This window comes from Mus pahari, chromosome 2, assembly GCF_900095145.1.
Source record: "Mus pahari chromosome 2, PAHARI_EIJ_v1.1, whole genome shotgun sequence".
In the NCBI taxonomy this organism is placed as follows: Eukaryota; Metazoa; Chordata; class Mammalia; order Rodentia; family Muridae; genus Mus; species Mus pahari.
In genome coordinates, this window is record NC_034591.1 from 18,502,218 (window position 1) to 18,526,420 (window position 24,203).

At 41.6% G+C, this 24,203-nt stretch overlaps 1 protein-coding gene across 4 annotated transcripts in view; it reads right to left on the minus strand.

Annotated features, from left to right (window-relative positions):
* Window positions 1–24,203, minus strand: part of Fam126a (family with sequence similarity 126 member A) — a 106,948-nt gene that overhangs the window by 32,770 nt on the left and 49,975 nt on the right. The window contains exons 11-12 of one of the 4 annotated variants that reach the window (XM_021190617.2): window positions 14,413–14,710; window positions 13,034–13,604 (exon numbers count right to left, since the gene is read on the minus strand). The exons of 1 other annotated variant lie outside the window; for it this stretch is intronic. In XM_021190617.2, the coding sequence (XP_021046276.1) occupies window positions 14,439–14,710 (272 nt within the window). In that variant the 3' untranslated portion in view covers window positions 13,034–13,604; window positions 14,413–14,438. Of the gene's footprint in view, window positions 1–9,187; window positions 13,605–14,412; window positions 14,711–24,203 lie in introns of those variants that run through there. 2 more of the 4 variants (XM_021190616.1, XM_029534912.1) reach the window with 2 other exon arrangements.

The following is a 24,203-nucleotide window of genomic DNA, read 5'->3' on the forward strand; positions in this document are numbered from 1 at the left end:
AGGACAGCCAGGGCTACACAGAGAAACCCTGTCTCGAAACAAAACAAAACAAAACAAAACAAAACAAAACAAAACAAAACAAAACAAAACAAAACAAAGAAACTCTGTTGCTTCTTCTGCCCATGCTCTCCTGCATAGACTGGTCTAAGTGATCCCAAGATTCTGGGTGTGCTAGGGCCTGCCTTTGTTATTTGTCCCTGTTCCTGCTAGCACGAGACCCTCTGGGAGTTTTTGGAACTGATGTTGCGTTCCACTCACCAGTGATCTCAAGGTCCCAGGTGTGCTAGGGTGCCTGCAGAGTGGAGGGTCCTCTGGGGACCTTAGGGCCCTCCTCCAAGATGGCCCCAGAGATGGCACCAAAGATAGCGCAGGGGTGGTGCGGACCAGACTTATTATTTTCTTAAGGAGGTGCGTGTGTGTGTGTGTGTGTGTGTGTGTGTGTGTGCAGGCACACTTGTATCTGTAGGTATTCACAGAGGCCAGAAGAGAGAAGTGGATCCCCCAGAGCTGGAGTTACAGGTGGTTGTAAGTCTCTTAATGTAGGTGCTGGGAATTGAGCTCCAGTCTATGCAAGGGCAACATGTACTCTTAACCACTGAGCCATCTGTAACCTCCAAATACCTTTACTAAAACATATTCAGAAAATAAAACAAAACATCATACTCTCCTAAAATTCCCCCATGTGACATCACTCAAATCTTACAGCACAAACAGTTGGGTCATCTGTGGACCAGCTTCTTTTTGGTTTGGTTTTGAGACAGGGTCTGGCTGTAAAGCTCAGAGTGGCTTGTACCTTGCTATGCAGCCCAGGCTGGCCTGGAACTTCTGATTCTCTTGTCTCACCTTCCCAAATTCTGGGATTACAGGTATGTACCACCACACCTGGCTTTGTTAATCTGTTTTAATTCTGTTGTCACCTCAGTGATTCTCAGGATTTGTAATTCTCACATAACTCTACAATTGTGTATGACACATTTTACAAAAAGGGATTATAGTATGTCCCAGTGAGAAGAGAGTGGGTATGTGTAGATTACATTAATCTAACCAATAATTCAGTTGACCTGATCCAGGTTGCAACTTTATAAGGCTTAATTTACTCTGACCCATCAGTTTCTAGGGCAAAGCTCTTTGGTGTTCTAAGTTTTTCTGTGACAGTGTTGTTGTCTTTTGGTGCTAGGGATCAAACCCAGGGCTTTGCACGCGCTGAAGCTGTGCCTTAGCACCATGCACCCTCCCAGCTCTGAGTGTAAGTGAGCCTTTGAGATATACACCTGTCTTTTCCTCTTGAGGGGTCCTTAAATACAGACTTTTTCAGTCCTAGGAGCCTGGTTTTCAACCTCTCTGTCTCTGTATCTTTCTGCTTCTCTCTCCTCTCTCGTCAGTCTTTCTGCTCTGAGCAGTTGATGAAGACAGCAGCACATCCACTTGAGGGGATAGCCATCAAGGCCAGACTCACTTCTCTGAGTCTTCCCCTTACTGGATTTTTGGCTCTGTCAAGTACTGGCTGGTTTGGTAGCCTTTCATTTGTTTCTAGTTCTTTGTGATGTTGCCATAGTATGCATGCTTCTCTGATATTTCACAGTGACTCTTTTCAGGGGCCCTTTGCCCTAATTTGTGCCAAACTTCAGCAAATCCCAAATGGAAGAAATAGCTATGGAATATGTGCCCCTTCCTCAGACTATCCTCTGTACTGGCAGACCCCCACATCTCACAAAAGGGTTCCAAGGGCTCAGTCTACAGTGGTGCTCATGGTTATGAGTTATTACAGCAGAACAACAGAGAACAGGCCAACAAAGGGAATGACAAAGGGATGCATGGGGTGAGATCCAGGGGAAACAAGGGTCCAGTTTCCTTTCCACACCCCTGTGCTTGACTCAGCCTGTATCTTGCCTAGCTAGGGATGCTCATTAGTCACTGACTGTCAAAGCTCATGTATAGCTTGTGCACTACCTTACTGTATTAAAGGGTCTGTATTGAATGCCTGAAGAAGGTGCTCAGCATAAACTGCACAGCTGAGTATAAGCAGTTTGCAGTGCAGGGAAGGCAGGAGCATTTTAGAAAGCTAAGTTATATGAGAAAACAAAGACTTCAGGGCACTGGAGTTTGCCCAAACTCAAATACCAAGTAAATGGTAGAACCAAGACTCAAATTCAGCACATCTCTGAGTAGTAGCATGCTGCCTCTTCCTGCATGGTGCCAGCCCCACCTCTATACCCTAACAGATCTGTAAAACTAAACTATCATTAAAGTCCATAAACTTTATCCTTGGGATAGGTCTGTTGGCCTATGATAATTGAAGAGAAAAGAGGTGCCAAGCATAGTGGCACACGTCTTTAATCCCAGCACTCTGGAGGCAGAGGCCGGTGGATCTTTTTGAGTTAGAGGCCAGCCTGGTCAACATAGTGAAGGGAAATGAAATTTAAAGTGAAATTTAAGGCCTGGGATTCATGTAACTTATGTCCAGAGAGTTGTTTGTAAGCTCAGAGGCCTGAGGCAGAGGACACAGTAGAACAGTTTGGAGTCATGTGTTAACCAGGTGGTCTGCTGACTTGCACGTACCATTCTGCAAATGTGTTGGTGTTTAAATGGGCCGATCGTGTACAACCGCGCCAATTCTCCCGAGCCCCCTCCCCCTCCCCCTATAAAAACCCCTAGCTTCCAAGCACATGGTCGATGCCTCTACCTCCTGTGTGAGGTACCCATTGGCCTGGAGCTCCACCAATAAACTACCTCATGTTTTTACATCGAAAAAGGAAAACCTCAGGCTGTTTTTCCTCTCTGCTAAGCGTTGTTTTTGAGAAATTGCAAACCTGAACACGATGATGAACTGCTTGATCCCCTGGAGGAGATGTGTTTTACCAGGCAGCTAGAGGAGTATTTGAACATGATTTCAGAAATTGTGATCTGGGGAGGGAACTGAGACAGTTCTGCTGTGTATGCAAACGTTGCTGATTATGAACTCAGTGTCCCCCTGCTTCATCCTCTCAGGTGCTCGACAGCAGAACACACCTCCCCTGGACTGGGATTATTGAAGGCTTCCTGAGTTCTCTGTGTGTCTGTGAGAGAGTTTTAATTTTACTTCATGTTTACTCCGATAGTAGAGATGTTTAAGGCCTTAAGCCAGTGGTTCTCAACCTTCCTAAAGCTGCGACCTCCCCCCCCCTTTAAATTATTTACATTTAGATTTTTATATTTATTTATTTTATGTACATGAGTACACTGCCTTCAGACACACCAGAACTGGACACTGGATCCTATTACAGATGGTGGCAAGCAACTGTGATTACTGGGAACTGCACTCAGGACCTCTGGAAGAATAGCCAGTGCTCTCAACCACTGAGCCATCTCTCTAGCCCATGATGAGACCCTTTAATACAGTTATTCATGTTGTGGTGACCCCAACATTAAATTTCTTTTGTTGCTACTTCATAACATAATTCTGATACTATTATAATCATAATGTGAATATCTGATATACAGGATATCTGGTAAATTACTCACAGGCTGAGAACTGCTGACCTAACCTAAGGCATTTTCTCAGGTGTCTCTCAGGACTTGGCAGCTCTGTCATCCAATCTTTAGGATCCTGGATCAATAAGAAGAGCAACAGTAAGCTACATATTAAGTGTTTCTTCTAGCACCACCCAGCATCCCCAGGAGAGAAGTTGGTTTTAGAACTTTTTGTTGGTCCAGTGAGATGTGAATGGGCAAAGGCCTGTGATGCCTAGTCTGACCCAAATTCGATTCTTAGGACTCACATGGTGGAAGGGAATCAAGCCCTAGACATTGCCCTTTGACAAGGGTGTGTGCCACATACACAATAAACAAATGTACAAACTCTTTTCCTAAGTTTTTGTTTATTATCTAATGGAAGATTTGATGTTAATTACTGTGACGGCTAATTCCCATTGTCAGGATTAAGACTCACCACAGAAATAGACCTGTGAGTGTATTGATGAGGGTGTTTCTGTAAAGATACCTGATGAGAGAAGGCCCACCCTGCATAGGGTGACAGGTTTCCTTTGGCTAGGGTGTCAGACTGAGTAAGAGAGAGCATCGAGCTGAGCACCAGCATCCATTTCTTTCTTCTTCCTGGCTGCAGATGCAGTATGACTTCACAGTCCTGGCTGCAGATGCAGTGTGACTTCACAGTCCTGGCTGCAGATGCAGTGTGACTTCACAGTCCTGGCTGCAGATGCAGTGTGACTTCACAGTCCTGNTGGCTGCAGATGCAGTGTGACTTCACAGTCCTGGCTGCAGATGCAGTGTGACTTCACAGTCCTGGCTGCAGATGCAGTGTGACTTCACAGTCCTGCTGCAGAGCTTGCCAGTCATGATGGACTGCCTCCAGCTTCACGCCAGGACCAACAGGAGCCCTTCCTTGCTCAAGCTGCCTTTCTGGGTGTTTTGTCACAGCAGCAAAAAGAGAAGTATGATTGCCTGTTGAGTTGTTACTAGAAATGAAACTCCAACTCTCTCTCTCCTTACATCTTAAGGTGAGATTCTTCAGGACCCTTTGGAGAGAACCAGGAGGGCAAACACAGTATCGAGTGTTGCACATAGAAACATGACATTTGGGGAAGGCAAACCTAAATCCAGACTCCGTGTGATCAAACATGTTCTGGGAAGGCAGACAACTGTCTCTCCTTGACAAGGCTGTATTGATGGAAGGGGGCCCATCTTGCTGACATCTGTGCATAGCCTTGATCCAGCGTAATCAGTAGTCTTCCCTCATACTTACATATCTGTTGAATGAACAGGAACGCCAAAGAGCACTACTGACACCCCTACCCACCCTCATCCTTCACAATGGTGCTTGTGTCTAGCATTTATGTTGCAATTATCCTCACAATCTGTGCCCATTTTCAGAAGTCCAATCATACCTTTAGCTCCCAAACTCCGACACTCATCTAGTCTGGCACTCCAGGTCCCCAAGCACTTGGATGTGTGTAAAGAATATAGACACGCACATGAGATGGCTCCCTGAGCAGACAAACATGGCCTGCATGTCTCACCCTGCTCCATTGTCCTCTAGCACAAACCCTGAATGGGCGTTAACACCTCAACTTCTAGTGCTCACCAGCACTGTGTGCAGTATTGCTTGTATGATTTCTCCTCTTCAGTGAACTCAAAATGGATTATTTCCTCATGCAGATGTAGCTTGTGGCTTGCTTTCTGGACTGTTTTCTTCTTCAAAGGTCTTAGGAATTTCAACTTGACTGGTGCAAATGAATTAAATGGCTTAGAGAAAGAAGTAATTCTTGAAACAGGATTCTGAACTAGTGTGGAATTACAACAGAAGAGAAAGTGGTGCCAGATTCTGGTAGGGGGGTCATTTTTAAGTTGCAAGACAGAAGAAACTTCAATGGATGATTATGTGGAACTCTGGGAGGCTCAGAGTAGAAAGGAGTTGGTTAAAGAGAGAGCAAGAGCCTCCAGAGGGTGTGCAACAGCCTTCAGAGAGTGTGCAAGAGCCTTCAGAGGGTATGCAAGAGCCTCCAGAGGGTGTGCAAGAGCCTTCAGAGGGTGTGCAAGAGCCTTCAGACGATGTGCAAGAGCCTTCAGAGGGTGTGCAAGAGCCTCCAGAGGGTGTGCAAGAACCTTCAGAGGGTGTGCAAGAGCCTTCAGAAGATGTGCAAGAGCCTTCAGAGAGTGTGCAAGAGCCTCCAGAGGGTGTGCAAGAGCCTCCAGAGCGTGTACAAGAGCCTTCAGAGGGTGTGCTCAGGGCACTGCACCAGGCTGCACTGTAGCTGGCTGCAGCCACTGCACCGCGAGCAAGAAGAATGTGTAATATGAAGACAGGGCCTGCCTATTTTGTCACCTTTTTGGAGTCTCATTATTACTGAAGTGCACTAGACACTCAGGAGAGAATGATGCTGTAGAAAAGTTTAAGTTAGCCGGGCGTGGTGGCACACGCCTTTAATCCCAGCACTCAGGAGGCAGAGGCAGGCGGATTTCTGAGTTCAAGACCAGCCTGGTCTACAGAGTGAGTTCCAGGACAGTCAGGACTACACAGAGAAACCCTATCTCGAAAAACGAAAAAAAAAAAAAAAAAAAGTTTAAGTTAATGCCAAACAAATCATTCCATCCCACTATAACTTTGAGGACAAAGAAACATGATGTCACGATTTATGATGTCTTCTACAGATCCACGTCAAGTGATCACATTTCACAGTCTTCTCCTCCATGCAGATGGAAGGGAGGGAGTGGGTTTCTGACTTCCCTGGAATGCATGCGAAGGCATACAGAGCCCCTGGTTTCTGCTGCCTTCCTGGACTAGAGTCAGACTCTGTCCAGTAAAGCATATCTGTATCATGTGCACTAAAAGCCTCACTAGAGAGCCCAGCAGCACAGCACAGTGCAAAACAACTGTAGTGGAGCACCCAGTTAGGCCCAAGAGCTGCTGGGGTTGGGGTGCTTCAGATGAAACTGTGGGGGATCTTCAGGGTGACCCAGAAGTCAGGAGAAACACATGGGTACACTCTGCCTACACACTGACTTACCAGCCCTGAAAAGGAGTAGTAATTCAAGTCCATGAGGAAAAGAATAGAACATAAACTAATGAAGTCAAGGCACAAAGACTCGCCATTTCACTTCCATGCACGAAACAGGTTGGAATAATATCTGCAGTCCTAGAGTCACTCCTCAGTGCTTGGCTTAGCAGGGGTCTTTATGAACCCTGCCTGCTGCCACCACGAATCCTATTAACTCTTCCAACACCGGCTTCCCACCAGGCAGAGATGGTCATTTGCCACGGCCCTTACTCCATGGTGCAGATACAGCTAGAGATGCCAAGGTGACCCTGAGTGTACTGAGTCCTGTTCCATTTTGCTTTGTTGACTCGTTGTTATCTGAAGTTAAACAGTAGCAGAGATGATTTAAAGGAGACTGTTAACTACTGGGTGTGTACTCTTTTTCTTTTTTGGTTTTTCGAGACAGGGTTTCTCTGTGTAGCCCTGGCTGTCCTGGAACTCACTCTGTAGACCAGGCTGGTCTCAAACTCAGAAATCTGCCTGCCTCTGCCTCCCAAGTGCTGGGATTAAAGGCGTGCGCCACCACGCCCGGCTGGGTGTGTACTCTTTTACAGGAAGTAGTCTTTTTAAAAAAAATGTCCGGATGGTTTGTCTTTCATGACAGGTCCCTGTCAATAAGCTCCCTGACAACCCATCTTTGGGAAGCCTCTCCGAGAATATAGAGAATACTTCTCCTTGAGACATCTTTTCTAAGAACAAGCTACTACCAAATACCTAATCCACTACTGGTAGTTACTAGGCCAGACTTTGTATTAAACTGAGAAACTTACTAGAAACACAGGCTTCCAAATTTCACACACACAGTGATTATGATTCTTGGGAATTAGCACAAGGCCTAAACATCTCCATTTTCAAAAGCATTGGTTTCTCATAATGTAGGCAGTCATTAAGACTTAATTGTGGGTGGTATCTGGGGGGGGCGGGGGTATCTGAATAAATATATATGCCATTTGTGTTTGGGTTTCCACAGAGGCCAAAAGATGGCATTAGATTCCTTGGAACTGGAGCTGGTTGAGCCACCAGACGTAGGTGTTAGGAATCGGACACAGGTCCTATAGTAAGGCAGCAAGCACTCTTAACTGCTAAGCTATTTCTTGAGCCCCAAGCCCACCTTTAGACCGCATTTTGAGATAAAATCTCTTCCCCCGTATCAACAAACACACATGTATGCTGCGTATATAGAATATGCATACAAATTAGCTACTCAACATAAATATGATTAAATCGGCTTGTGATAGATACGACATATACACACTTGTATTTTAATGGGTATGTCATATTCCAGTATATGGAATAATTGAGACATTTACAAGCAATGCTACAATGAATACCTTGCATTTTTCATGTGGGTCAATTTAATGCAAAACAAAGTAGAAGAGCTATATGGTAGATTTACTATGTCAGAACACATGGGTAAAGATTCTGTTCAATTGTTCACTCATTCATTTGCAGCAATTTACTTTCCCACCAATTATCTCAGACACTAATGATTTCTCCAGATAAATGCGAATACTAGTTCCAATCTGTCAATCTGAAAAACTAAAGAACCATTTTATTTTCATTTAAATGAGCATACTTTTGGTATAGCAAAAACTAGCAATCTGATTACCAATGAAATACAATTATCTCATATTCTACAAAACATAGCATCAGTTTCATGAAAACTGCATTTTATTTTACTTTAAGTTTTAACCTTATGAAATGGAATAAACGAATTTGAAATACATGTCCATTTGACGGTACTTAGGATCCTATTTGAGTAATCGACAACCAAGAAAGAATTGTAAGGTCTATGTTCAGGGCATGATCCCCAGCATCTGGCAATCCTGGGTACCCACTCCCCGAGCGTTTCAGTTTCCTCTTTTGTAAAATGGGGTGCTGTTTCCTTTTAAAGATTGTTTTGAATGCTTAATTTAAGTCACAAATCAGCCTCTGTATAAGAAAGCCTATGGTAATAATCCAAGAGAAATTATAGTTATTTATAGTCCTGATTAGTGATTATACAGTATGCATGTAGGTATTAACAGTCAGACTGTACTAAGGGAGCCAGCTACATGCCAGGGACTCTGCAGTCACTAGGAATTCAGATTTCACAGGCACAGTAATGATCTTTAAGTCGTCAGGTGCTGGTTTCTACGAGTCGTCTTCGAAGAGTAACTCAGAAAATATTTCCTAACTTACTCTTTGATCAGCTGGAATTATTCACACAGATAATCAACTGCCCACTAAAACAGTTCCTTTCTAATGGGGTTGGTTTCAGTAAACACATGCAGACCAGGAATGCCACTGTGACCTCCTGTAGCCAAGAAATAAAATACTGTGATGGATCCCACTGTCTGGAAACTAGCAGCGACCCAGCGTGTTCCCTGTCTCCACGCCCCCACACCGAAGGCTGCTTTGCTTGTGCTTCTGGTCTAAGTCAGCCGCCACGTCAAGGCCCTGGAGCTCAGCTCTGGATGGACACTAATGAGGTTGTTCAGTTCCAGTTCCTCATCCTGAGGCATAAAGTCAGGAGTGAGGGTTATCGGCGGGCGAACCCCAGCAGTTCCCCACGGCTATGTTCACACAAGCTGTCTTCTGCCCCGCTAGCAAGCTCACAAATTTTTATAGCAGTTTTTAGCAAATAAAATGATCTAGAAAAAACACTTTTTTCTTTTTAGTTTTTATTTCAACAAAACAAGAGGAAACACTTGATGTATAAAGTACTGCATATGGAGAACATTTATACAAATGTACAAAACTTCAAAGAACTCAACTCCAGTTTATTTCATACTTTAAAAACGTAAAGAGCACATAAAGATATCCAAGGTTTATTCTTAGGAATGTAAACGCTAGGCATACAATGACAAGTGTATTTGTGAGAAGAGTTTAGCATCACATGATCAGAAGGAAAGGCCAGAGGCAGATGGCCAGTTCCAACAAGACAGACAGCTTGGAGCCCAGAAAACACAATTGAGGCTCATGTCCACTAGCACACTTCTTCAAAACTACAAAACATCTTCAAATTGTTCACGCTCAGTCTTTTTGGATATGTGCAAGTTACAAAGTACAGACGGCAGCCCATGAGTGTTCTCTGTGAAGACGAGCAGTATTAAAAAGCACACATCTCCATTACCCAATGTTCCAGCACTCAGCAGCAAGCGTGCAAGTGTAAACTCATGCTCACCAAAGGACTGGGGTTTCAGCCTTTCACTCAGGGGTTGGGAAGACACTATCATACATTAATTTCTATCTACAGTGCTTAGTGCCAACACTGTGTGCTTTCGTGTCCCTCAGTTCCAATGCTCAGCACAGGCTTCCTCAGCGTGTTCTCCTGTACGGAGGTTTAATGTGCCCGCAGATGTAAACATCGAGCTGCCTAACTCGAACTCTGCTTAAAATCATGTTTTAGAGAATATATTTTCCTCCACAATTTACCATTCAACATTTTAACTATGATAGTTCAAAACAGGCAAAAATCCCTTTAAACTGGGATCTTTAAAAAAAATATATTTTGATTTAAAGACATACCTCCCCCCCTTTTTTTTAAACAACTGAGTGACATTTGCAGAGTTGTTGCTTTACAATTGAAAGGACAATGAAAGACTACCTTTTCAAAACAAACCAATCATTCTGGAATTCCTGCTCTTCCATGCTACAGAGATGGACTTAAAGGGTTCAGGCAGTGTCCCGGCCATTCCAAGATGCTTTCCTGAGGCTCCAGGAAGTGAAAGGGTAGCACCCGAGCAGCTGGATCCTTGGGAAAGTCTACTCTGTTCTCTCTTCACTTGGATTGCCGAGGTTCATGCCAGGCACAGTGTCACAGGAGTGCAAGGGTTGAGTCAATCCAAAGCCCCCTATCTAGAGCTAACTATAGGGTGCCAGACCCCAGTTCTATGAGGAATCCTCTTGGTGAAAGCTATTCCCCTGGGTCCATGAGATGCCTATACTGTTAGCATCTTAATAGAAAAATGCCTACCAAGCCACACAGCTTCTCACCTTTGAAAGATGAGTAGGAAAGTGACTAGAACAGCTGTTGCCACAGGTGACAGCATCCGGCTTTGGCAGCTGGTATGAAAGCCTCTGATGTACACAATCCTTACTTGAAATAGTATCAAAAGTAGTATAAAAGAACTTTACTGTTCATGTGACTCCACACTCCATAAAATCAATTGATGTAAATCATTTGGAGCAAACTTCAGACTCATTCCACTGTGTAAGCTGTTATAGATTTTGTAAGAGGAAGGACATATGTGCTCTGTTCTGTCTCATATAACAGTTCAAGAACAAAGAGGGGCTTTCCTGCTTAAAACCTGTAGCATCTGCAGCGCTAGGTTTATTTATGACCAAGAGAAGCAAAAGATGCTACATTTTTATTACAGGAACAAGTGAGAAGTGGGAATTTAAAATGAGAGTCTCTAAGAAGTCACAAGTCAATGTTATTTAAAAAGTTACATGGTTATCAAAAACTATGACAATTATGATGATCTAGAACCTAATACCCGTGCTTGAGGGCTGTGAGACCACTGAGGACCCTACATTAGACCAGTAGTTAGCACTCTGAAACTGACTTCACATAGCCGGATGGATACGAGCATCCCTAGGGACCTTGTTACAATGCCAGCTCTGATTTACCAAGTCTGTCCCCCAAATTTTGAAGTTTTATTAAGATACCAGGTGACACCAGTGGTCTTTGGACCACACAAGTAGCAAATGTCTACAACAATATAAAAATGAGGTTTCATTATGGTGGCTGAACATTATTCTGATCTCTTGTTTGTGCCAGCTAATGTTTCTTTAAACTTACTCTATGCTTAAGCAAGCACTTCAACTTGCCTAATGACAATCTTTAAATTTCTTCTTAATAATATAAACACTGTTAGTAACTATGTTTAAGAAAAGTTCTTAAGGAATTACAATAAGACAACAGGAAATTCACAGTGACATTTTACAAACACTTCAACTGTATACAAGATTACTATTCAATTATTCCAATTATCAATTTTACTGTCTAGTTACCTTAAAATTGATGAGGACAATTTAAGCCAGCAGTTCGCTCTGTTACTGAAACTAAAATGTTAAGCTCATTTATGCTAAAAAGCATAGGTCTTGGATAATCAGGTTTAAACTAGGAGGTAAGCATTTAAAAATGTACCTCAAGTGTAAAATGCTTTGCACTCTGCAACACATGCAGTTTTCTCATCGACATGAGCTGGACCCATGTGGTTCAAGAGGGGAACACTAGCATGTTCTGTGAGCACAACAGGGGACCATGGGTAAGAAGGCCTCAGTGTGCTAAGTCAGGAAAGCCGAGAAGTAGACGGTGTCCCAGGCCTCACCACTGACCCTGCTCCTCTCGTGCCGTGCCCCAGTGTAGCACCACAGCACATGCACCTCACGGGAGCGTCAGCCAACCGAGCAGACCACAGGCACCAAGCCTGGGCGTCCACCTAGAGGACGCAGAGTTTAGCTTGCTTCCGCCTTACCACATTTCTTAGTGCTTGGCTGGCAGGAGTAGGGTGGTAGCTGAGTTCTTTCTACATCATAACAAGAACACTTAAAACTCACAAACAAGAAGTGCACTCTTTCTTATATTAAATTCAAGAACAAACACAAGCCACCGGTAAGCACAAATGTCCTCTGCCCACACCTACTGTGTTTTCTTTCACCACATTTTGTGGATGAAAAATGAACTAGTTTCCTTCATTCACAGACAATTCACTATTAAATAAATGCTTCATTCTGGTATCTCGGGAGCTGTGCTACAAGACTTACAGGGGTTTTCAGGAAGTCTTCTATGATGTGTGCTCCGACCACTAAAATATAAACTAAGTAGGATTTTCAAAGCAGCACGGTCCATCAGCTCTATGGCTCGTCACACTTTAGAAACCGAAAGGGACTTTCACCCCTGCAATCCAGATCACACACTTCAGAATGTCATCCACCAGCAACAGCTCTCTAAGGACTGCAACAGAAATTCTCCCAGCTTCCCCTCGCAACTGTCCTGCCAGGCAACTTTCGGAGTGGAGTACACTGTCCCATCCTAAGCATGATGTGGTCACAGCACGTGCATCCCCACTGCTCTCACGTGAGGCTGTTTTCTCACACGCCTGTCGGGCAGCATGGCTTCATGGACTCACTCCTCCCCCTGGGCTCTACAGCCCAGTCCTCTCACAGAGACTCTCTCTGACTTCCCAGGGCAAATACACAACCACTAAAAAACAAAGTATTAAAGATAACCTCACTGAGGACGTAACCAACAATAACAAGTAACAGGAAAGGAGAATACAAGAATAAAGAACTTAAACCAAGGGGAAAAGAGTTCCCAAGAAATAACAAGACCACACCTCAGCTTACTGCAAAATAGACATTATTCCCTTCATAGTCAAAGGGGAGCCTTCAGAATTCAAGACCCCAGGCTCCTGCCAGGACCAGGCATGAAGAACTCAGTGCTTTCATAAGGGAGCAAAGCCATCTTTTCAGCTTCACTGGCTACAGGAGAGAAGTGAGTGACACCTTACTCTGCAGACAGAGTGATGCTAATACTAGGAGGTCCCTGCTGGCCGGCTTGACACTTCACTGCAAGTTCAGTCCTTTCTGACACATAAATAAGCTTTTCTTCTTGGAGACTACAAGCAGAAAATCTATGGGCATCTGCTCCAGCAACAGAGCCAATGGCAGGAGAAGGGCTACGTGGGACTGGGACACCACTGACTTGTTCAAAGGATTTACTAAATACAGTGGCCGCAGTCTTAGCCAAGCCTTGGCTGCTGGGCTTGGGCAGGGACTGGCTGGAGGTTAGGGTAAGTCTCTTCAGAGAGAGAAGCTCAAGGTTCTCACTCTGGGCTCTCTGGGTTTGTTTGCGAGCAAAGTGGTCTCTGCAAGTCTCCCCTGCCATTTCTCTCTCCTTTGCTCCAGCTCTGCTTCCTCCCGACCGTCTCTGGTTCCTTCCTACACTTGTCTTGTTACTACAATTGTGACTACTGTTTGATAGCCCCGACTGGCTGGTGCTAGACGCCGCCCTGGAATAAAATCCCTCGTCAACTTCAGTTATGTCCATCAGTTCTTCTTGACCTGTTAATTCTGTATCTCCTAAACAAAGAAATGACAAAGATTAATTAACATTAAATATCTTAAGTAACTTTTAAAAGAGTAATACCAAATCAATTACATTTCAATCAATACCTTAGCAGAATTTCTTAAAGCAATAGATTACAAAACAAAAATCAAAGGATAAGTTGAAATATTTTATAAATGTCATAATACATTCATTGTAATTAAATGAAAGTGATTTAGAGTATATTAAACCACAAGCATGCTGTAAACTACCCCACTACAGTTTTATGAAGAGTTCTCTAATATGCATGCAAAGAGCAGAAGCAATTAGAAAGGTCAGACATTAAATGCTGGTGATGACCTCTGTATTGTAGCTCCTACTAATAAACTTAAGTTAAAACAGAAATATATGCAGAGAGATGTTTAGGAAGGTTGTGTTCTCCATTCTAGATACCCTTAGAATATATATATATATATATATATATATATATATATATACATATACACACATACATACATACATATAATATACATATATACACTATAACTATCACAAGCTCAAAACTTGTTAAAAGTCTATATACATTACCCTTCATATTTAAGAAAAGGAAAAATCATTTTAGTTCCAAAACTTAAGCAGAAAATTACTTCAGAAGCAAATTTCTGCCTCAGTTTCTCTAACAAATTCCTGCTACTACATAGGGTGATCATTCTGAAGAGCATTAAAGGTCATTGAGAAATTACGATGCAAATTCATGCACTTTATCAGATGACATGCAAATCGTCTGTGACTGTGCAACTGTCGCGTGCACATAGCATGCACGGTGCCCCTGCCTCAAGGTACCTTGGGCTGCGGCTACAAAGCGTCTGCTAAAACTGCACTCTGCCAGCTGTGGACATTCCATCCTCCATCATTTTTCTTACAGATTTTTGCCTCCTGAGTTCAGGCAAGCCTCTGCTCTCACTCCTAGGGTCTGTGGCTGTTTCCTGCACACCCTGCATATGCTGGGCATCAATGTCTCCTAGAGCTCTGCCTTTTTCCCCATTCCCGGTCCTCTCTCCGGACACATGTGTGACACTAATCTCAGGAATGACAAGGACGCCCGCTTCAGCAGCAGCAGCACAGCTGCCCTCAGGTTGCTCTAGGATTGAAGATGATCAGACAAAATGATGGCTGAAGACAGAACAAAAGAAAATGCCAACCAAACCACAAAACAAAACAAAAAAACAGAGAACAAAACTGGATGATCGAATGGTATTAACTTAAGCCAAACACGTACACTATCATTTCCTTCTTTTACAATCCTGCGGCAACACAGGAGCCCACAGGTCACACTCTTTAAGAGTCCAATGAGCATCAGTTCACTTTCTATATTTTCACACACATTTTACATGGAATATGAAACACATTTTTTTCACAAGTGGAAACAGAATGCCTTTTAAAAATATTGTGACCAATTAAATTTACATGATCTTTAGGTAAAAGCCCCAAAATTATAGGCAAAAACTCTGGTTCTTGTCAACAATGATAACCAAAGCAATTAGAAAGTCCCCCTTGTACACTTCAAATCTTATTTTTAATTAGACTACATCCAGTCTGACTTAATAATCAACCACAATAATTAAGGTACTGCTTATTCAATCATGCCTTGGTGCTTAGCAACCCTTCTTGTCTCACACACTCAGAATCTCAAACATCAGTAACATTTATGTGCTTAAGGTAGAATTAAGCAGTCCATTTCTTCAGGTTCGTACTGAGACTATACATTTTGATGTGCTACAGTGAAGAAAAATGAAAACAAGATATGAAAAGCCAACTGGTTCTCAGTTTACCCTGAAAACAGCTTCTGTAATTCAAACAAGTGAACAAAACTCATAACTAGTAAATATCTATAAAGATAACTTTATTTTGTGCCTTAAATATAAAAGGTTTTAAAGATCTTAAGTAAATATCTATAATAAGTAGTAAAAATAACATAAATATGTAAAAAATAGACCAGTGGTGAAATTTAAACTCCATAACAACAGACAAAACAACCAAAACCAAGTACAGTGCATACCCATTAAGACGTAGCACACAAACCTGTTGAGAAGAATGACTTTGTCTGCAGAGCTAGAATCATCAAACCCTTAGGAACTGTGCTAAAGTCTGCTAAACAGCATGGTATAGTAAAGAGCAGAGGCCACAGCTGCACATACCCAGGGAGGACAAGCTTTGCTGCACATCTTGGCCATCCTGGAGCCTTCCAGGTGCCCATTTTCACCACAGCAACCCGATTCATCCATAGGATGAAGTAGTTTGGGCACTACACATCTTGAGCTCCCAGGTGACTAGCATGCAGCTATTTAGAAATCCACATTCTGCTCTGAATCCTTCACAGTTTGCAAGTGGATTCCCACCCGTGCTCTGACGGCCATGGCTAGCCACAGGGAACACTTTCCATCTCTTTGAAGCTCCTGTTGCCCTGCATCCATGATCCTAACCTGATGATGTCTGATTTGTCTCCTGAGCTGGTGACTCACATACCAAGTTCCTCACTCTCAGGCAGGCTGAGGATAGTGGGCTTTAGAACCCTGCTAGTCCTGTGTGTGGAACCAACTAAGCCTATTCCCACTTTCCAACAGCTATTTTCAAAAGTAAGGGCAAATCAGTTCTTATTGTGGCGTACGGCAGAAGTTGTGGCAACACAGAGTAGTCACCATGACACTGCTGGGTGGCAGCCACGACTTGTTCACTCATACTGCAGAAACCACTTCAAGAAAGAAAATTACAGAGACATTCAGTTCAATGGGAGAATAAAAAATGTTGGTAGTTACCAGGGCATAAAAACAAAAACAACAACAAAACAAACAAAAAACAACCAACCAACCAACCAAAAAAAAAAAAACCCAGAAGTAACTAATATTTAAGTTTTATAAAAAAATTTAAAAGATACATATAGGTGCTCTAACAGAATAAGGGACACTCAACAGCACTTTTTTTTTTTTTTAGCACATTCTTAGATATTACTCTATAATATTCTCAAACAACATGGTAGTGAGACTCTGAAGTGGGCCATTTAATCCTCATTTGCTAAGAGGAATCTAATCTGAAGTTCAGAAAGTATGGAACAGTGTAAAGCACTAGGTTAAGACGTGAGACTTTTAGTTTCAATGTCCATTCATTCAGACATTGAATTCTAACTCAATTTGTCAGAACTAACTTGACCTAAATGTCCTCTAACATCTCCCAACAATGTTTAATTTATCTGTTTAGATTCTTGGTCATTTCAAAGAAGGCAAATAATTTACTTTGGCTGAATAAAGAGTCACAGTAAATACACTCTAGAAGAATACCTGAAGAATTTATAACTCAAGGTCAGTTTGTTTTTATTTTTAACTGGTTTTATTTGTGAAAATGTGCTGATGGAAGTTAATGGTTTAAAAATGTTGATTCACCAATAGAAATTTGCAGGGAATCAGAAATGGAAGCAGGGTATTTGTAAAGAGAAGCTAGCAGACGAATTGTTAGTCACTCTCAGGACAGAGGTCAGGGGCTGAGCAGAGAGGAAATCATGAAATTAAATGAACAATAAACTCCGATTAAATTAAATGTGGTTGTTCTAAAGGAACTGAAATGTCTGCATACTCAGTAAACTTACAAAAAGAAAAACATGTTATTCTGGACACAGCAAGAAAGAAAAGGCGACTCTTAGGAAAATTAGACAGTAAAGAGACATGATTACATAACCCAAGTACTTAGTACATAATCCTTTCCTTATGTCTCTTTGGCATTTTCTACTGTGAGACTCTTACGACTGAGCCCCTTGCTCCCCAGCACGTTGGACTGGCCTCCTTGGCTTCCCTGATAGCTGGAAGGCACATCCTACTTCCTCAGAAGCCTCGTCAATGAAGACTTCCCTGTCGCCCCACCAAGAGTCTCAGCATCCCCATATTTCATATGCCTCCTCTTATATTCTGTTTCTTTAAAAATCACTTATAACAAGCCACAGTTACCCCGTCTACCCAGGTGTATATTCTACACAGATCAAGCTTTGGCCACTGTTAAACACCTAATACAAGCTTAGCAGAGAATATTTCTGGTTAGTTGTCTTATCTATCTATCTATCTATCTATCTATCTATCTATCTATCTATCTATCTATCTATCTATCTATCTATTGGTTTTTCGAGACAGGGTTTCTCTGTGTAGCCCTAGCTGTCCTGGAACTCACTCTGTAGACCAGGTTGGCCTTGAACTCAGAAATCCTCCTGCCTCTGCCTCCCGAGTGCTGGGATCAAAGGCGTGCGCCACCACCACCCAGCATGTGTCTTTTTAAAATTTTTAAAATGTTTACTCTTTATGTACAGGTATTTCTCATGCACACACACACACACACACACACACACACACACATGCACTACCTTTGTGCCTAGTGCTGTGTGGGCTAGAAAAGGGCTTCCAATCCCCTGGAACTGGAGTTAAAAATGGTTGTGACCTTCCTTCTGGATGCTGGGAATTAAACCTAGGTCCTCTGGAAGAGCACACAGTGCTCCCAATCACCGAGCCATCTCTTGAGCCCTAATAAATGTACTTCTTAATTAACTGAATGAATCTCTATTACAAGATTATAAATCAAGATGAAAATATAGAACATATGAAAAAGGTAAGCTTGGAAAATGTTCTTTTTCCTTTTATTCGGTCAAGTAACTCACAGCTTAAGATAATAAATATTTTTAGGTGGTAAAAAAGAACAAAGTTCCTTGTTTCAGAAAAACGAAATAGGCATTTCTAAATGTAGGTTTGTTACAATGCTTACTTAGTAACATCAAAAATCTTTTATAAACTAGTTCATTTTTATTATGTTATCTAAAAAAATGACATTTATAACTAGAGAGATATAATTCTTTCCTTAAGAAAATTATATAGAAGATGTTTTAAGGGAATATAAATTATATAACAAGAGTTGCTTTTCCTTGGAACTCAAAAATGTATGCAAAAGACGTTAATTTATATCCATAAAAAGAAATATTTACAATTGATTTCAAATAATTTGAAAAAAATTGAAATATCCAAATAGAAATTTCCCTAAGACTGTTTTATTTTATAATGTCTATGTACATAAGCACTCTTCATATATGGATATAGAGAGTTAAAGAAAACTTACGTAGGACGAGCAAGCTGCCTCAGGGAAGGCACTTGCCATGCAAGCCTCAAATCTGAGCTTGAAACCCAGAACCTATGGTGGAGAGCCAACGCTACAAACTGTCCTCTGACCTGCACATGGGCACTATGGCATGCAAGTTCCCCTTCCCTCCACACACATGTACATATATACATAGGTGCACGCGCACAAGTGCGCACACACACACATGCACACACACGCACATACACACATACACACATGCACACACACGCACACACACGTGCACACATGCACACACACGCATGCACATACACGCACACACACATGCACACATACACACATGCCACACACACAGACACTTTATAAAAATTTAAAATTTAAGAATAGCTAAGTTTTTCTTTGTTGGAGTGTCTATTTTAGGACAGAATCTTGCTGTATAGTCCAGGCTGGCCTCAAACTTCTCCCGTTTCAGCCTCCAGAGCAGCTGGAGTTCCAGACCATTCAGGGTCATGGACACTTTTAATAGACAATTTCAACTTTATTCTCAAAGACTACTCAAATAATTTTGTCCTAAACATTTCTTCTGATTTTCAAAAAAAAAGAGGAATTGAATTACAAACATTACAAAAACTATCGTGAAAACTATGATTTCTGTCAAACATAATTTCATAAACTCAAATCTCTAGTCTACCTGCACCCAAGGAACAATCTTAGGTTCTGCTCTTATTTGCCTTATGGTTGTTCTATTTATTAAAGGTAACAATTTTAATAAAAATAATTTAACTATTTGTAGGACTTAGACATTTTGTATCCAAATTACCTTATGAGTTAAAGTATGTTATGAGGCTCCTGAACTTCCTTGTGAAATAATAAGCCACTGTTTACAGAACCCACTGAGTCACAAAGCTTTGACAGCAACTTTGACAGGTACTTTAAGCCCCAAAGAGCCATACACATCCTTTACAACTAATGCATATGCATCCAGGAATGGTAGAAGGTGCCTGAACAACTCCTACTCTTTAAAACCATCTCTTTAAAAAAAAGATTTATTTATTCATTTAATGTACATGACTACACTGTTGCTGTCTTCAGACACACTAGAAGAGTGCATTGGATCCCATTACAGATGGTTGTGAGCCACCATGTGGTTGCTGGAAATTGAACTCAGGATCTCTGGAAGAGCAGTCAGTGTTCTTAACCACAGAGCCAATTCTCCAGCTGTAAAACCATCTTTTAATGATTATAATTTATTCTATCCAATGGTGTATATTTTTTATGTATTTACTAGTATTATTTATAATAGGAAAAATTAGAAGCAAAGTGTTCAATATATGGGTACAGGTAAGTAAATGACAAGTTATCAAGTCAATATAGCATATATATTATGTAGCCATTAAAATAACTACAGCAGGATTACCAGAACTTAGAAAAGCATTTAAACTGTTAAACAAAGCCAAAGCACCAAACATTTAAAATATAGTACAACATCCAGGTCCCAACACTGCGGTCCAGGCCTGTAAACCACACCCAGCTTCTATCTAGATGCTGAGGTCTGCGCTCAGCCCCTTCAGCTTGCCTGGCAAGCATTTTACCTACTGAGCTATTTCCCCAGCCTCTGAATCTTTTTATCATTCCTTTTTTTTTTTTTCAACTCATCTAAGAAGATAGTACTTAATCACTAAGCAAATTATGACATGGACCACTTTTTCTGATATTTTTGTCACATAATTACAAGTCTCTTTGAACTATATTATCTTGCTTAGCTTTAAGTATCATGGTATCCAATAAATAAAAACATTTTATAAACCAAAATTATTTAAAAAACAAGTAATCAAACTGCTTGCTGTAATAACTTGTGACTGTACTTTCTTTGGGCTCAATATATTTAAACTGTATCAATCTGATTCTTCCATACAGTAAAACATTCTAATATTTTCAAGGTATTTGCTTTTGGTCACCATGTTAGAAAATTTAAAAATACGTATTACTTATTTATAATTCCTTTTCATGACCTTAAAAGCTTGTAATTGTCTAAATTGTATGTCAAAATAATTAAGAAGTAGTGCTAACTGAAAGTACCCAAATATGCTGGCACCTAAGAGACCGAAGAAGGGGCCTTCTGAGTTTGGGGCTAACCTGGGCTACTACACAGATTCTCCCTCAAAAACTCAAAAGGTTAGGCACTAATACATGGGAGCCTGGATTTAATCCCTCCCACTCTGAAAGCAAACTGAAACTATTGTTAGCATTAAGCATTTAGCATGTGCTAGAGCCAAAAGCAGAGTAACGTTTAGAAGCTCCAGATTAGAAATATGATTTTCATTATTTTTTATTGTCAACACTTTCCCGATGCAAACGGTTTTAACTGTAAATAACCAAGAACCCAAGTGGGATCTATTTCCTATTTTAACATTAACAAGATAAAGTAAGATACGAGGTATTAAACATTTAAAAAATACTCATTCTAACAATGACATGTCAAGTACTAGTGGGCACCTCCCACCTCGACAGGAACAACAGCAAAACAGACATGCTGGCCGCCAGACATGCTGGCTGCACTCTGTACCATGTGCATGTGCTCACACTTGCTAGGACTCTCAAACTCAGCGCATTCATTTCAAATTGAGAAAATTCAAAATTTAAGTTTTAGGAAGGGACTATTATTTGAATGGCAAAATATACCATGTAAATTTACCAAGAACACAATTGCTGGATAGCTAACAAAGCAATTCTTATAGAACAAAGTCAACCTTTGGCTGATTTAAATTCAGCCTTTATATAGCACTTCAAAGTATACAAAATGCTCTTTACTTACTGCCCCTTGACTGGACACACACAGAGGAAAGGGGACAGAGATGACAATGACTGGGGCTTCAGTGGATCTGTAGATACTAGCTGACAAAGTTTTCCATGCTCATTATTTGCAACCACTTGTCAGTCCTCTAACTTAATTGGGGGACTTAGATAAAACGGAAGTGTGATTTCAGTAACCATTTTCAAAGAACAGAAAATAGCTTATGTTGTTCCCATGTGGGTAATTTTTTTTTTTTTTTTTTTTAAGTGGCGGAAGAAAGAGTCACAATGGTGTTGGTAAAGACAGGAGTTGTGTTTGCTCTGGGAGAACTGTGAAAAGGGAACCTGGCGGAGGAGGACAGGCAGTGAGTGGAATCACAGTGCCTGTAGCTCTGGGGTCAAAGTCGGAGTCGCACAGCTGCCATTGGTTTCACACACAACCACAGAATGAGATGCAAAGACATGCTGTGTTTCCCCTTTCTTCCTATCTTTATTTTTTAAAGAAAATATTTCCCTCACCCTAATACCAGATCAGGTAAAAGGATCCTAGCATGACTGTCCTCCGAAAGAGCCAACAAGCAGCTGAAAGAGTCAGATGCAGTTATTTGCACCCAACCAATGGACAGAAGCTGCTGAACCCTGTTGTTGAATTAGGGAAAGGCTGGAAGAAGCTGAGGAGAAGGGTGATCCTGTAGGAGGACCAGCAGTCTTAATTAATCTGGACCTCCGAGATCTTTCAAACTCTGGACCACCAAACAGATAGCATACGCCAGCTGATATGAGGCCCCCAGCACACCTACAGTAGAGGACTTCCAGGTCTGTGTTCATTCAGAGATGATGCACCTAACCCTCAAGAGACTGGAGGCCCCAGGGAGTTTAGAGGTCAGGTGGGGTAGGGGTGTGGGGGCATCCATGTGGATACAGGGTGGAGTGGGGAGGAGGTGTGGGGTGTGGAACAGTCAGAGTGGATGGGGAGGGATGGGGAATGGAATATGGAGTGTACAAAATAAATTAAACTTTTAAAAAAGAAAATATTTAAGTAAAATTACCCTTATTGGTTTTTTAAAAAAATAATGCTACTGCTTTTATAAATATCTTAACTTATCTTTCTTACCAGAATTTTCATTTTTTGACTATTTTTATCATTACAACCTATTTATCTTAAAGTTCCTCTTTTTAAGTGTACTCTTAATTTTCTTTCTCTACTTGCCTTTTATTTTGTATATAGCCCTCAACATATAAGTGCTTTAAAAATCTATGTTTGAAAAATATACTTTTGCCTTGAATTATCCACCACCACAGAATACAGGAAACAACTGGCTTGGAAAGTTAAATTATCATCATATAAATAAGGACGTTAGCCATGAGGTTATAAAAAGTCAAAGCAGGAACTGCGCTCTCTAAGTCCATTTCCACATTTAAGCGCAGACACAGTCTGAGTCATTACAACTTTCACAGAGACTTGAAAGACGTAACACTGAAGCAAGCTGCTTCATTACAATATTAAAATCATCAGGTAAAAAACGTGGAGATCAGGTCAACATGCAATTAGCTGTGTAATACATTTCTTTAAAAAGAAGTGTGACTACTGTCACTACTCCACTGTGTGGAAATCAGGAGGAATTATGATCGCATGTGAACCCAGGGCCTCCAGGCCACTGTGGTGCTGCTGACAGAGGGTAACCGAAGACACCTGGGTCCTGGAACGCCAGCAAATGTTAAGATAAAAGTAGGTGCCACCTTCATTAGGATATTTCCCATAGCAATATGAGCCATGGGCAATTCTTGAAGAAAGGAATGCCACACTCATTTCAGAGCACCCAGAAGTAATTTAAATGGTCCAAAATTAATAATAAAAAACAGACTATGAGTTTGGACTAGAAGAATAATTTGTACTAATAGTAGAAAAGAATCAAGGTGATGAATTGCTTCAATTGAATGTCTTTGTTTGCTGTGTGTAATCTTTGATGACTCGGATACACATACAAAGCACTATGCCTACACAGCTTACATGAATGATAAAAACGGGAGGAAAACCCTGCCTGCCTGCTCCAGTGGGAGCAGCTCCCCACCCACTCCTGCCTCTAGCCTAGTGTAAAAGGAGGGATAGACAGCAGCAAGGACACATAAGTGCACAACAACAAGCCAAGGTCAGCCACGAGTCACACGTCCATCTGATGAGCTTGAGAGTCACCTGGGACACTGGTGGAAACCCACCCACTCTGGATAGCAGCATGCCCCCGCCCTGAGGCTGTGGTGGAGAGGAGAAGGTGACCGAGCACTCTCCACCTGTCTTCTTCCACACTGCCTTGCCTGCACTCCTGCTATGTGATGACTGCACCCCCCAGCTGTGAGCCAAAAGAAAACCCCCTTTGCTTAAATATGTTTTCAGGGCATTTTTGCCACGGCAACTATGGTGTTTTGAATTGGCGGGATGTGGGTTTTTGTATTTATTTATTTATTTATTTATTTATTTATTGTTTTCCTTTGGGGGAGGTGGCAAGGGTAGTGGGTGGCTAAGAACAGACAGGGAGGTAATGAAAATAGGTTCATATATTTGAATGCTTGGTGTCGGGTTGGTGGAAAGGTTTGGGATTATGAAGTGTGGCCTTGTTTGAGATGAGTCACTGGGAGTGAGTGGGCTTGGAGGCTTTAAAGCCCATGCCATTCCCAGTAATCTCTCTCTCTCTCTCTCTCTCTCTCTCTCTCTCTCTCTC